Source organism: Gymnogyps californianus, chromosome 2 (assembly GCF_018139145.2).
Source record: "Gymnogyps californianus isolate 813 chromosome 2, ASM1813914v2, whole genome shotgun sequence".
Taxonomy (NCBI): Eukaryota; Metazoa; Chordata; class Aves; order Accipitriformes; family Cathartidae; genus Gymnogyps; species Gymnogyps californianus.
This window is the reverse complement of record NC_059472.1, coordinates 47,192,291-47,206,403: the sequence shown is the minus strand read 5'-3', so window position 1 is coordinate 47,206,403 and position 14,113 is coordinate 47,192,291. Positions and strand designations below refer to the sequence as shown.

General features: G+C 41.7%; 1 protein-coding gene across 1 annotated transcript in view; it reads left to right on the top strand.

Annotated features, from left to right (window-relative positions):
* The first annotated feature begins 11,168 nt into the window (after positions 1-11,168).
* ASXL3 (ASXL transcriptional regulator 3) overlaps positions 11,169-14,113 on the top strand; it is a 130,361-nt gene continuing 127,416 nt past the window's right edge. Inside the window, exon 1 of the mRNA XM_050915748.1 lies at positions 11,169-11,222. Coding sequence (XP_050771705.1) covers positions 11,169-11,222 — 54 coding nt within the window. The remainder of the gene's footprint in view (positions 11,223-14,113) is intronic.

The following is a 14,113-nucleotide window of genomic DNA, read 5'->3' as shown; positions in this document are numbered from 1 at the left end:
ACAGCCACTAGTACAATAATTTATTCTTATATTTGCATCTGTGCTGAAAACTCCTTTGTGCAGAATTGCCAAATTCAGTCAGTTTTGCAGTCTGATAAAATTATTGCTGGTTCATATCTTTGTGATGTTCCAGTTGTGCAAAATATCCAGAAAGCTGCTGTCATTGGCCAGCTGACAACTTTCTCCCACTCAGTCTGACAGAGTGGACTATTCACATGCCACATTCCAACATTCGGCTTTCCCTAGATATCTATATGGAAAAAAAGGTGAGGTAATAATTTTACACTGGGAAAATTATATTTTTCAAATATCATACAACTGCCATTTACCTTAATATATATAGAAATATATATAAATTCTTTCATATGGTAGCCTGAGAGGCCAAACCAAGATCAGGTTTCCACTCTATTTCATGATGTATACATACCAAGAGATTTTCAGTCCCTGTTCTGACAAGCTTTCAATTTGAATAAGCAAGGAAGACAAATGGAGGAAGAGATGAAATATTAATATCTCTAGTTAGAGACAGAGAACTGTGCTAGAGAAAAAGCAACTGACTTCCAGGGATTCAAAGAGGGAGCGGAGCCAGGATCTGAGTGTACAATTTCTGCGATAGTACAGCATCTCGATTTGAACATTATCCTGCTTCTATGCCTCGTGGGATTTCACATATGAATTTTTTTTAAACCAAATCTGGTTTGCAATCCTGACTACAGCGACCACAGTTTTTCTTGTTCAGACCAGAATAACCATCCTCCGTTTATTTTGGAACTTGAAACTCTTGTTCCGATCTCTTCCCCACAGAGGATATGTCAGAAGAAAAAAATGCTTTAATAATGTATGGATAACCACAAGAGTAAAGCTAGAGTAATTTTAAGTGAAACTTGATCTTATGAAAGAAAATCTGTATATTCTAGCTAGCTTATTCACTCTTTTTAAAAATATAACTATGACATTAATGTAAGTAAATAAGACAATACCTTCCTATTTTTCAGAAGTAGAGATGGAGTATTAAGCACCTTGCTAAATTCTTTGATTACAAGTAGACCGTTGTCTTTCAGTACATCACTACATGTAACCAGGAGTTCCATCGTACTCTGCTTATTACCTTTAAGGCAGAGTTTTAGGTGCCTTGCCTGGCTGCTCACAGAAGGCATGCACAGAAGCAGTGAGGTAGCAAGCACGCATGGAATGGGCAGCACAACAGGCAAGATCCACGGGACTTTATGCATTTCCAGGCAAGGAAAATCTTGGGGAAAAGCTTTGGGGTTTGTGACTTTGGATTAAGGCATTTTTGCCTGAGTTTAATTCAGGCATCTTAGCCTCTTTTTGGCCTGTAAGCATGAGAAATATTTCTTATGATCACCTCATGGATGCATGAAATGAATCCTCCATGTAAATGTCGACAGAACTGGTCTTCAAAAGAGTTAATTAGAGGAACAGCATTGTATACTTCTTAGTAACCTTAGACTACTACTGATTTGGGAAACTGAAAATGAACAATTTTTCTTTGAAATTGCAAGGACACATTTAATTATAGGCTGAACGGACCTGGGACTGGATGCAGCTGCAGTATGCGTGGTTGGGCTGCTTAGTGAGTACCGATCAGCTGAAAAATAGCAGTAATCTCTGTCAGGTGGTAAATTAAGAACACATCTTTGTATTTTTGCTATAGGATTCTATTGCATAATAGCTAATGTATACTGCCATGCAGCATGCCATGTAAATGATGTATAGGTTGTGAGCTGGTCCCTTGCTCAATGGCAAATTTCCATCTAAGAATTTAGCCAGCATATGTAGTGTTTTGTTTAAGGAAGTTTTAAAGTATGCCTTTTGCTGCTGAGCTGTAACACTCCGATTTATCTACCTGAAATATCATTATATCTGGATTGGTATAAGTGATGTTTTCATTCCCACAATGCCTATTAATACAGAACATTGTTCTATGCTCTGAAAAACTGCTTATAATGCACTCCTTGTACCAGGTACCTTGTTTTTTATAAATAACCAATTTAGATCTTTTAAATCAAATAAAGAAATGCAATTTCTTCTTTTTGTATAAAAAGTCTTATTTTTGGTTACTTCTCCCACATGTATATAAATGGCTGGCCTTCATAAAGGCAGGGTAGACGCTGTGCATGCAGCATATTGTTCTTTTGCAACCATTTTCAGTAATTATGCATAACTATTTTCTTTCCTTTTTCATAAGTTCTAGCAGGATGAATGCAGAAAACTGTAAGATTATTTTAATCATCCCTTAAATGCAAATTGAGTAGACCAACCTAGTCAGCTATAAAAGCAATTGATCAGAAGTGATATTCTCCTGTTAATAACGTGTTAGATTCTTTCATTTCCCCAAATAACTTCCTTACAGGTTTTCTCCCTTATAATAGTTGAGTATAACCTAAAAGCCAGCTATTTTAAGTGATTGATCTAAAAAGCTCACAGTCCACAAACCTTTATTACAAATTGCACACTTACTTATAATCTGCCTTGTAACCTTTACTTCCTGTCCCTGCCCTAACCTCAGGCTCTAAAAAGAGGAGTCATCTGCCATGCAAATCCTTAAATTTTCCAAATTAGCCTTCCAGTAACTTGTCATAATTTGGTGAAAGTGTTTCCAATCCACAAACTTCACAATGGCCATATAAAACCTGGTGTAGTTACATAGGTAACTTGCAGTACTGACAGTGAACATCCATAGGTGCTAATTCTTCTAGAAGAACATACAAAATCATCTGAGTGTGTGTTTAATTATTTTTTAAATGGTTATTTAAAATTAACTTTCTTAAGCTAGGATTAACTTTATAAACTCACATTTTTAAAAGGATGCTTTAAAAAAATATCTGGAGATTAGAGAATTAAAAAATTAATTTCTATAAGTTATCCCTATATCTTACTACAAGACCTGGTAGGCATACTAGAAAAGTGCTACACTCACTTTTGATTTTTTAATAACTTAGAAAGAAACAGCAGATCCAGACATCACAGGTATGTGTCTCCTCCGTGTGCCCTCAGCAATCCAGCCAAATAGTCTCCAGTACACGTATTACCTGCTGCCATGCTGGAAGCCTGGTTCTACTAATGTTTAAACATTTCCTTAACACAACTAGTCTCATGAACTTCAGTGGGCTACTCACATATTTTAAATTGAAAAGGGTATAGATCTGAGAATAGTAGGGGCTTTAGACTTCATCTGGCTTTAAACTTTGAAATATCATTGGGCCAATACATGCCAACTAAACTGTGATGTGTCATATGCTCAGTATTGATAATACATTTTCATTTGGTTTTGTAGCCTATAATGAGCATGATGAACTGTACATACAAATAGAAATGAAAGTTTTACTTCTTAGTTATAGTGGGAAATTCTTTCTTACAAAAGGTAAAAGGTGGTATCAGATATTAATTTTCTTTATTTCTTAAAGGTCTGAGTATAAGTGATCTGTGGTTGATTGGCTGGAGTATAGAAAATGGATGGCTCACAGGAACAGAATTGTCCTAGTGTGGGCATAAGTTTATCTGAGATATATAGCAGAGGGTAGCTGAGGACGAAAACAGAAGAACAATTGAAGAAATCAAGCACCAAATACTCTGACATTAAAATTTTTAACTTCATTGTTCTGACTAGTAGGTTTTTAATTAAGACTCTCAGTTTCTTGTGTGATATTCATAGAATTTTTAAACTTAGTAATTAACAGTTTAAAAAGAGTATATAAGTCAAATGTGCAAAACTTTAACTTAAATTTATATATATATATACTTGTTGTTGTGATGCCTACAGACCAATGTTTGATGTGGTTACCACACTACAATCACATTCCCAAAGATCAGTCCCTGCCCCAGATTACAACAAACACATACATTTTTACTAATAATAAGAAAATATTGTCATTTTAATAACTATTTTATTTGGTCTTTATTTGGCCTTTATAATTTTTAGATTTAAATAGCTAATATAAGTCATTACATAAAATCACACTGATGCTGCAAGTATTGGCGTGAACGGGGTCTTTTGCAGAGCCAGGGCCTTAATCAGCAGAGTTGCTCCAAGCATGCGTAGATTCCTCTGCTAACTTCAGGAGAGAAGATGGTTATTGCTCCTGCAGGGTCAGCACAGCTCAAATAGAGCAACGTAATATAATACACCTAAACCAGAGCTGTTTATTGACCTGTGCTGAAGTATCATATGTTGTGTGGTATAACTAATGGTTGTTTCCATAGCCATAAAGGAGCAGCAAAGGAGAAAAAACACCACCATGTCTGCAGCAAGAGCCTAGACTAAACACACACAGAGATTCCCCAGACTGAATCTGGTTTTTTGCATCAGCGCATCTGAGAAATGCCCCCTGCCGTTTATCACCAATACTGCATCGACCGTGTTCTTTTTAAGAAGTCTGTGGTGTTAATAAACTAACATTTTATCTCTGTGCTATTTTTTTGTTATTGTCTAAAAGTTTCTGATGTGTGCCGACAGTTATCTGCAGCTAGCAGAAGGCTGACCAGACTATCTTGTTCATTTGCCTTGTAATGCAGAGAAGGTAAGGGAAAGCAATCTACTATGTGCAAACAATTCAAAATATTTCTAAGTTGCCCTTGGCAAGCAGGTGCGAGCAGGTGTGTACTTATCCCAAAGACAGCTTATATGTATGTAGTCCTTTTCCCCCAACAAGCTTGAGAGACAACATAAACTGACTTCCCTTTTCAGAGGATTCCAGGGTTTTGCACTTACAAAGCCAAATTTTAATTGCAGATCCATAATGCAACAATGATCTTTATTACTTTTCATGCTGTTGGACTGTGTGTTTTGTATCTGATTGTGCTACTACAGCAGGTTTAGAGATCCTCAACCTAGCAACATTTAACTCAGTGTGTGTGGCTCTCCAGGCATTAGTTTAGGAAATTATTTATGTGACTACATAGTATGTTACTCCTTAAATTTGTAATTACTCCATTGAGATGGTCTTCCAAGCCTTTTTTTCCAGGTTAGCTGTGAAGCCTCTTTCAAAATTCTCCTTAACATTCTAGTTCTTCATCAGCTTTAAGGTAACTTGATGATGACGTTTTATATATATTCCCAGAAAAAATTGCACATTGTAAGAAGTTGAATGGTACTAATTCTTACAGCTTTCGTTCTTAGCTGAAAACAGACAAGAAAGTGATTATAGCAGCAGATGTCACACAATGTAAATGCACTGTTTGGTCATTTTATGATGTCGTCTATCACAGAAAGATAGCTAGATAGCTAGAGTAACTGCCCAAAGGGGCTGTGATGTCAGTCATTCACGGAGAAAAAGACATAAGGGTAGGCTGTAATGGTACTGCATGAGTCACTTGTCTTAATTTTGGTAAGTCACTTTAGTATTAAGCTTCAGTCCTTCATGTTGAGTTCTGGCCACCAGTACTTGTCCTGTTATTGTTGGTTTGTTGTGACAACTTGAGACTTACCATGAGCATGATGTATAAATTTTGCTTGTAATTCCTCTGGGACACCTTCACAATTCCTTAAAATTCCATATAACTTGAGGTCACATTTCATTATGTATCTGTCTTATGGGTGAAGTTCATTCTGTAGGCTGAAACATGGTATTAGAATAGCATCCATGCATTTGGAATTCCTGAATCACCTTCTAGACAGGAAGATACGTAATTTCTGTTAAATCAGACGCTACAAGCAAACAGCTTTAAATTTTTCTCCTGTAATTGCAGCAAACGTATTTATAATGCATGCAGCAACTTCCATATAATCAACTAGATAAGCATCTAAAGAAGAGCAGATGAGATAAACTATCATCAGCTGCTGATAAGCATCTAAAGAAGAGCAGATGAGATAAACTATCAGCTGCTGTGGTTTTGATTTGACTAAACCGTGTCATATAAAAATGAAAGTAATCTTGCTAGCCATCTGCAGACAGTTCCTGCTCCTCAGAGTCTTTCTGTTGTTAACAGAACTGCCAGGAGGTGTGATCGTATGCAGTTGGAGTGTAATGCCTCAGAGGCAGGTTTCCTACTCTTCTGTAGTATATGCACAAAGAAATGTTTTCTTTCCAACACTTTTATGGTATCTTGTAAACTGTTCATGGTTCAAATACAATGGTCTTCTCATAGAAGTTGTCCCCGGGGATTTGGGGAAAAGTGGCTCCATATTTGTAGTATGAAAAAGTGATGGCCAGCATGGCCGAGGGAAGTGCTGCCTGAAGGTAGTTTGGCTGGAAGGTGACTGCTTGCTAAGCTCTCCATGCTGGGGGTACCACTGCTCATCTGTTGGAGGGGCAAAGCGGACCTCAGATTAGCTGCAATCAGGTTTATTAGATCAGCTGCAATGCCATAAAAAAGACCTGAGTGTTTATCTGGCTGCCGGAAGGCTAGGAGGGAGTAAAGGAAATAGCCCTACTTTTATACTATTTGGCCATTCCTGTTCTGAGACAAAAGTAACAACGATTGTGGTGAACACTGAAGCCAACAGTATAAACCCTGGCTGTTCACAGTCAAAGCCTTCATTGTTTGAAAATTTGCTATGGTGAGATATGTCTCGGGTAAATTTTAGATTTTACAATGTACTGTTCTTAATAGTTCTGCAAGCATTGCACAGTTAGGAATATACAATGTACACCTTGACTTGAGACCTGAAAAATATGGTTGTAATTCTTCTCATTTTTTTCTGGGAAGGGTGAACTCTTCTACATGTTCTATGACCTCTTCCAATCCCAATGGAGAGATGACGTGCTCAAGAAAAGACTACTCTGTGCATCTGATTTAGTATTTAGCAAAATTCAGCTTCAGCCCTCCTGTATTGACATGTTGAAGTACAGCCTGTAGGGGTTTTTTATGTCAGCTTCAGGAGTCTTTCCAAATACAGTAACACCATCCAGATAATACTAGATTCTGGGCTTGTTATTAGTAATTATTAATACGTATTTGAAAAGCTCTGGATGTTGATTCAGGTCCATGTGGCGTATGATTAAAAGACAAAAGTTCCATTAAGTGTAATAAATGCTGTGAAACTCAAGCTGTTGGGATACTTGGCAATATGCATTCTTTAAATCAAGAGTAGAAAACATACATACTCTGCAACTATGACATCAATATCTGTAAATGGTTAACTGTCAATCACAATGGCTTTCTCTGGCTTCCCTAAGTCCACACAAAAACAAGTATTCTGGTTTGCTTTTTGTCACCACTGTGCTGAAACTAATTCAGAAAATGTAGTGTCTCCATTAGTATCATTCTGGACTATTTTTTTAATTATCTTGTAGCTCAGCATCTCTCATTCAATCGTAGAGAAAAAAATTTCCATTGTAAAAGTGGCACTTTAGATTGAATTGTCATGCTGTGAATGAATCCTTCTGCACACATATAGCATTTCCATGTAATAGTTGATCCTATTTCTTTTGTAAGAGCTGAAACTGGAATTTGTATTGCAGCAGTGTTTCATTGTATTGAAGCAATGCATATATATATATACACTTGCATATGTAGTGCAGTTCACAGATTTCTGCTTAACAGGACTATTACTGTACACAATAAAAAATTCAGCAGTACGTACCAAAAGTCATTTTTCTATGCAGGAAACAACAAGAACAACGTTCTTCAGGTAGCTCACTAGATAACGTCAAATGTCAAAGTTCTAGAGCATTGGAGGTAAATGCATTCACTGAGTATTGAGGCTCAGAAACCAGTGTCCAATGTTATTTTAGCAGCATATGATCGTTGTTCTGATGCAAGAAAAAGTAACTGGACACAAATGCATCCATAATAAATAACTGCTTCCATCCGTGGTCAAAACAGTAACATCTGGCACTGTAACATCACATAAATATTGCTTAGGTAGAAATATATGATATATTTTAATATAACATCTTTCTGCAGGTTATCCAATCTGGTTTACAATGTGTCATGGAGACAGCAGTAGTATATTTACACACACACACATACATATATATACACACACATATACGTGTTGCATATGCTGAGCTTTTAGCTATAGTTCCAGTGGCTGGAGTTTGAATGCAGTTCACCATTTCTCAATTTTCCTATTTCCAATTCAGTTAGAGAAGCAATGGTTATGATCTCTTGTAGTGTCAGGTCCAATTCATGCAGTAAATACTATCTATAATCAATAGGAAATGCTTTCTTCCATAAGCTGAACTTAACCATTTTCTGCTGTGCTTCTAGACTTACACATGATTTTTAACTCCCTTAAAGCAGCAGTGTACTGTTCTGTTGAGTCACTTGGTTTCTGTGTATGCTGGCATTCTTTATTGGATTCAGCTACAACATCTACTGCAGATAAAAATATATTTCATTTCAGGAGCACAGATTCTTTTTTTTTTTTCATCATGAAAGCACAGAGAATGCACACCAGCTCTCTGCTCTGATACAGCAAACAGCATAAGTGGTTTTCTTTCTCCAGCAAAGTCAGTGCCACTGTAAGTATACGATTTCCAACCATTTGCCTGTGAACAACAGAAGGAACTTAGGAGCACCTGGACTTTATAGGAATGATGCAAATGAATTAAATGACAGCACAGACACTTGTCTCATTTCTTCACCAGCTGAATAGAAAGGATGGAATACTAAAAAGATTATTCCAAGAGTCCACAGAAATACCGAATGAAAGTCTGATCCTAACTGCAACAGGCAATAGTAGAAACCAACCAAAAAAATCCACAAAGTCAGATTAGCTTTAGAGGCTCCCTGAATTTCTTTTACCTGACAAATGTTCTCTGTCCAACACCAACGCTGCAACACCAGAGCTCTCCTGAGTAACGGAAGTTCAGTTCATGTTACGTACGTGAAGCAACTGGATCAACAACTGGATCGTCATCTACCTGTGAACAGATGGGGAACTAATGCAGAACATTTCTTTCAGTCTTAAAACAGCCATTTATGACGGCAGTGACTGATAAACCTGCCTATGCTTTTTTGTTTTGTTGTAGTTTCAATACTGAAAACAATGAGGGTATTTCAAAGGCAGTTTTAATGAGGTACTTACTTAAGTACTACAGTCAGGCTTTTAGCGTGGGCTATGAGACATGAATGAAGCCTATACGGTGTAGGAACAGAAAGTTACTAAAGGCGAGGAAATGCTAAAGGAAGAAAAAGGAAGTAGGACAGAGACATAAAAGGCAGAAAACAAAGTCAAAGAAACAAAACATAGACAAAGAAGTGATACTAATAGCAAGCATTTCCTTTCTAAATCTTACTAAGGTGACAAAGAAGGTATTCAGTAAATAACACAGGAATATGTAGCTGTTTCAACAACTGGATGATCGTAAACATTTTTACACAACCTAACTGTCGAACCTGAAACATTCCAGCTGCGACAACATTTTTCTCAAGAACATTTCTGAGGCATACTCAAATCCTCTGCTCAATACTATAGAGTCTGGAATCAAAACTACATTTAGAAGCAGCTGTTCTAATAGAATTTTGTTTCGTTAAGATTTTTAAGTGGGAATGAAATAATTACGAAATCTAGAAAGGTGTCATGGTGAAGAACTCTCTTCCATCTATCATTTCCAATTAGAACATAAAGATGAGGAGGGAGAGCAGGATGCATCCGCAGCCGCAACACTGTACACCATCTGAGCGCTCTTTGAGAGTGTTTTGGGAATGCTATCAGGTCACCACTTCTGCTTCCTTCAGGGCTGCCCCGGTCCTTGTCTAGATAAAACAGCGTAAGCACTGTGGTAGCTGGGAGTGATTTTTCCTTTTTTTTTTCCCCAGTAAGCTGTACATTTGTGGGAAAATAAGGTTTAATGTTACCAAAGGCAAGAAGGCAAGGCGGAACAGGGGTGCTGCTGGGAGAGGGATGAAGGAGGGAGCGGGGACTGAACAGATGGATACACAAAAGCCTGAATCATTTCTAACTCATTTCAGTCTGAACAACAAACGCCAAATACATTTCAAACGTATTCCAAATATACTTTAATATTTGGGGGAGGGGAGGAAACAGGGGAGAAAACCCACATCACAATATCCTGCAACTCAGGAAGGTGTGCTACGTCCTTTGCTTCGCGTTTCGTGGGTATCTTAATCCTAGGTCATCCAATAAAAGAAAACATCCTTCAGCAGTTTTACGAGCGCAGCACACCAACGCCTTTGTTTACACTGGAACAAGACGTTCTTTCCTGCTCCGACAAGAAAAGGAGTTAAAACGCTAACCCGGGATCTCTCCGAGCTGGCACCTATTTGGCCGGGCTTTGGTTTGTCAGATTTCGGCACGCGGGTCGACACGAAGCGAGGAAGGCACGGGCGGGAACCGCCGCGGCGACTGGCGCCACAGCCGCCCCGCGGCACTCCCCTCACCGCGTCCCGCCGCAGCTAGCCCGCCGCCGGCCTGGCTCGGCCCGGCCCGGCCCCGCCGAGGCCGCGGACTGCCCCAGCCGTAAGTAAGCGCCAGCGAGGAGGTCGCACGCCGGGGGATGGGCCGGGCCCTATTTTCGGCTGGGTTTACCGAACACGCTTTCGGCGTGAAACGGGGAGAGCAGCGGCCTGCGGGCGGCGAGGGGAGAGGAGGGACCCCGACCGCAACCGCGGCGCCGACACTAACAACCGACGGCGCCGACCCGCGCGGCCTCCGGCGGCCGCTCCTCCTGCCGCCGCCGCCGCCCCGGCAGCGCCCTCAGCGCCGCGTCCCCGGGGAGACGCCCCGCCCGCCGCCCCGCGCTGCACCAAGGGAGTTGTAGTCCGGCCGCGCCGGCCACCTCCCCCCCCCCCCGCCCCCGCGCTCCCCTCCCCAGCGCCCCCAGCCCGGGGGGAGCGCGGCGCCGCGGCCGCTCTCGCGAGGCTTGGGGGCGGGAGCGCTCTCGGGCGGCCTCCTCGCGAGGGCGGCCGCCGCCGCCGCCGCGGGGATGTTTCGTGCGGGCGCCATTCCCCCGCGTGACGTCATAGTGCATTGTTGTGAGCGTAGCGGAGCATCCCTCAAGCTGTCAGCTGTGCCGCCGCCGCTGCGGGGAGCCGAGCCGGCCCGGCCCCCCTCTCCCCTCCTCCTCCTCCTTCTCCTCCTCCTTCTCCTCCGTCTCCTCCCCCGCCCCTCCCGCCCCGGGGGCTCCAGAGCTCGGTGTCACCGTATCATTGTCCGTGCGGAACCCCTCCGGGCCCCCCCCGCCCCCCCGGTCCGCCCTCCCCCCGCCCCCCCAGAACCACCTCAATGAGATGCAAACATGAAAGACAAGAGGAAGAAGAAGGACCGCACCTGGGCCGAGGCTGCCCGCCTGGTAGGTGCCGCGGCAGCATTGTGTGTGCGTGCGTGCGTGCGTGTGTCTCTGTGTGTGTGTGTGTGTCTGTGTGCGCGCCGCGCGCGTCCCGCCGCCGCCGCCAGCCCGGCGCGCTGCCCGCCGCTTTGTTGCCGGCGGTTGGGGCGAGCGTGCGTGTGAGGGAGGGGGGGAGAGACGACGAGAGAGTGAGTGTGTGTGTCGGTGTGAGAGGGAGAATGGGGGGGGGGGAAGAGTGTGTGTGAGGGAGCGCCTGTGAGTGAGTGTGAGGGAGTGCCTGTGCGGGAGTGCGTGTGTGAGAGGGAGGGTGCGAGTGTATGTGCGAGGGTTTGAGGGAGGGAGTGTGCGAGGGAGCTTGTGCGTGTGCGAGTTAGTGTGTGAAGGGAGGGGCCGGGGTGCCCCAGCGTGAGGGGAGCTCGGGCGTGCCTCTGCGTGTGGGGGGGTGTTGGTGAGGGGGTGCCTCCCGCCGGCGGTGCCGGGGCAGCCCGCTCCGAGCGTGGGTGAGCCCGAGCTGGCGGTACGGGCAGCCCTCTGCTCTCCTCCCGTCCCCGCCTGGAGAGGAGGAATAGCTACATCCCTTCCTCGGTGTATGTGTGAGGAAATGCCTATTCTTTTCTTCTTTTGCATGTGTGTGTGTGTGTAAATACCCAGGGATTGTTTCTGTCTCTGCAAGTTCATGCATCAGATATCCCAAGAAAATCCCTCCTTTTAATTCTAGAGAAAAGTGAAATATCCGGGAATTGCCTTTTCATCCCGTCCATGCGGACAGGAGGACTGGGGTGAGGGGCGAGGACGTTAGAGAGAACTCTGTCCTGGGATCTCCCTTCACCCTCTCTACTTCCTCCACTGAGCAGGGAAATATCCAGGGCAATCACACCCACTTCTGGAAAGGCTCTGTGGCTCTGGAGACCTAGTCCATTCCCACTTCATTAAGAAACTGTCGCCCTTACCCTACTGTATCTGTTTTCATGATTCCGTATTATTGTTTGCTAAGTGTAGTAGAGCACGTTGTTTATGTTGTTTTTCAGTTTCGGAGTATGTACGGGTTCTCACCTTTCTAGGAATTTTACAACAAATAGTTATGCACACTACAGCATGCATGGTTGTACACGTTTGTATGTGTGTTTTCTGCAAAGTTGGGTCTGGTTCAGCTTCAGTTGGGTGCGCAGAAAGATGACAAAGCTAGAAAGATAAGCTGCTAGTTATATTGCTTTTTGTATCTACACCAACTTTATCTTTTATCCATCTCTGATACAGACTTAATTGCTTAAGTAACATGTCTGTGCTAATGGTGCATCTGTTTTTGGTAATGGGTATTGACATCTTACTACTGTTATTTGTTTAGTTGTGAAGCACATTTCTTGTAAAAATGTTTTCACCTTGTTGTATGAATTCCTACATAGGAAGTTCAGCCTCTCTCTCCTATGAAAATAATTATAAGGTATTAGACAGACACTACCTATAGATGTCTCTGTAAGCTGTACCAAGGTATTCTCATATGCTTGGTCAGTGCTAAATTCTGATATGGCTCGTTGTACATCCTATAACATTTTGTAATAATGCGGCTTTAGTGAAGATGTTCTGATACAGTGTCGCTACTGTCCTGTCTCATTTCTCACGATTGTAACAAAAGTTTAACTGCAGTAGAACATTCACCTTTGCCAAAATACTTTTGGCAGTGGGTGTTGCTACAGTACTTGTTTCTCCATGCTTTAAACTGGCAACATATATTCAAAAGTCCATAAAATAAATCAAATGCTATTCTAACTTTACTCTTTCAAGTAGCTGCTGCTGCAGTTGCCACTGTAAGCTGTGTTTTGACAAATGTGTATAAAGGAATTTTATTGTGTATTGAGTAAAATTGCTATTCCCATGTGGTCCAATATATGGAAAAGTTTAAAGCCTCTGGAGAACAAAGGCTGAGCCAGTGCTGAGGAGAAGGGCTAAGACACTCTTATTTTCATGATGTCATATCACCTCATGCTCCCCCCAGAAGGGTCATGATTTGCTAAAATTGAGTAAAAATGATACACTGCTGTATATAACTGGTGGAGATACACAAGGTCCATGGTGTGGTTTTGTCTAGCCTTCTGGGGTTGCCAAGTTATGAAGAACTTATCCCAAGTCTATTATGTGCATGATACATAGTGCCGCTCAGACCAACTGCAGTCTTGCACCGGGCTTTACTTGTATAGTCACATGTGTTTGCAAATCACAATGAAAGATTGAAGCCAAAATTGCCGCTCCTTACAGTGTTTTATGTTAGGACCCTGATGGTTCATTATGAGTTCGTTTTCTCAGGATACATCAATAATGTATTACTGCAAGGTCTGATTAAATCAGTTTCTTTCCAATGACAAGTAAACAATGAAGTGATTGATACCTACTCACAAAAAATTACTCATGAGTTACCTAGATCAATATGTTGTAAAATTGTATGCTGCTGAATTATTTTTAGGTACAAGAGTTTGTATTAATACATACGGCAAATATGTGGATATTTGCGTGTTAAATTTTCTACAGAAGCCCTTACATTACAACAATATTGGGCTTTCAAAGTAAAGTGCTACAAAGTATGAAATGACAGAGGTGACATTGCTGGCATTACTTTTTCACTCTTTTGTGCACATCCATGTATTACAATCTAGACTTTAAATGACGTACTTGCATGCTCGTTTCCCAAGTACTTTAAGTTCACTCACTAGAGCTGCTGATTTTTCATTTTATTTTCTTTGTTTGATGTGAGGTGCCATACTTAATTTTCTATACACCTTTCAAACTCAGTGCTAAAATATATTTTTCTTTCATGTTTCAACCATACATACATAGCTATTATTAGCAACACCCAGTAGCTTCCCGAACGCAAATGTTTCTATAGTTATAACATGCCTATG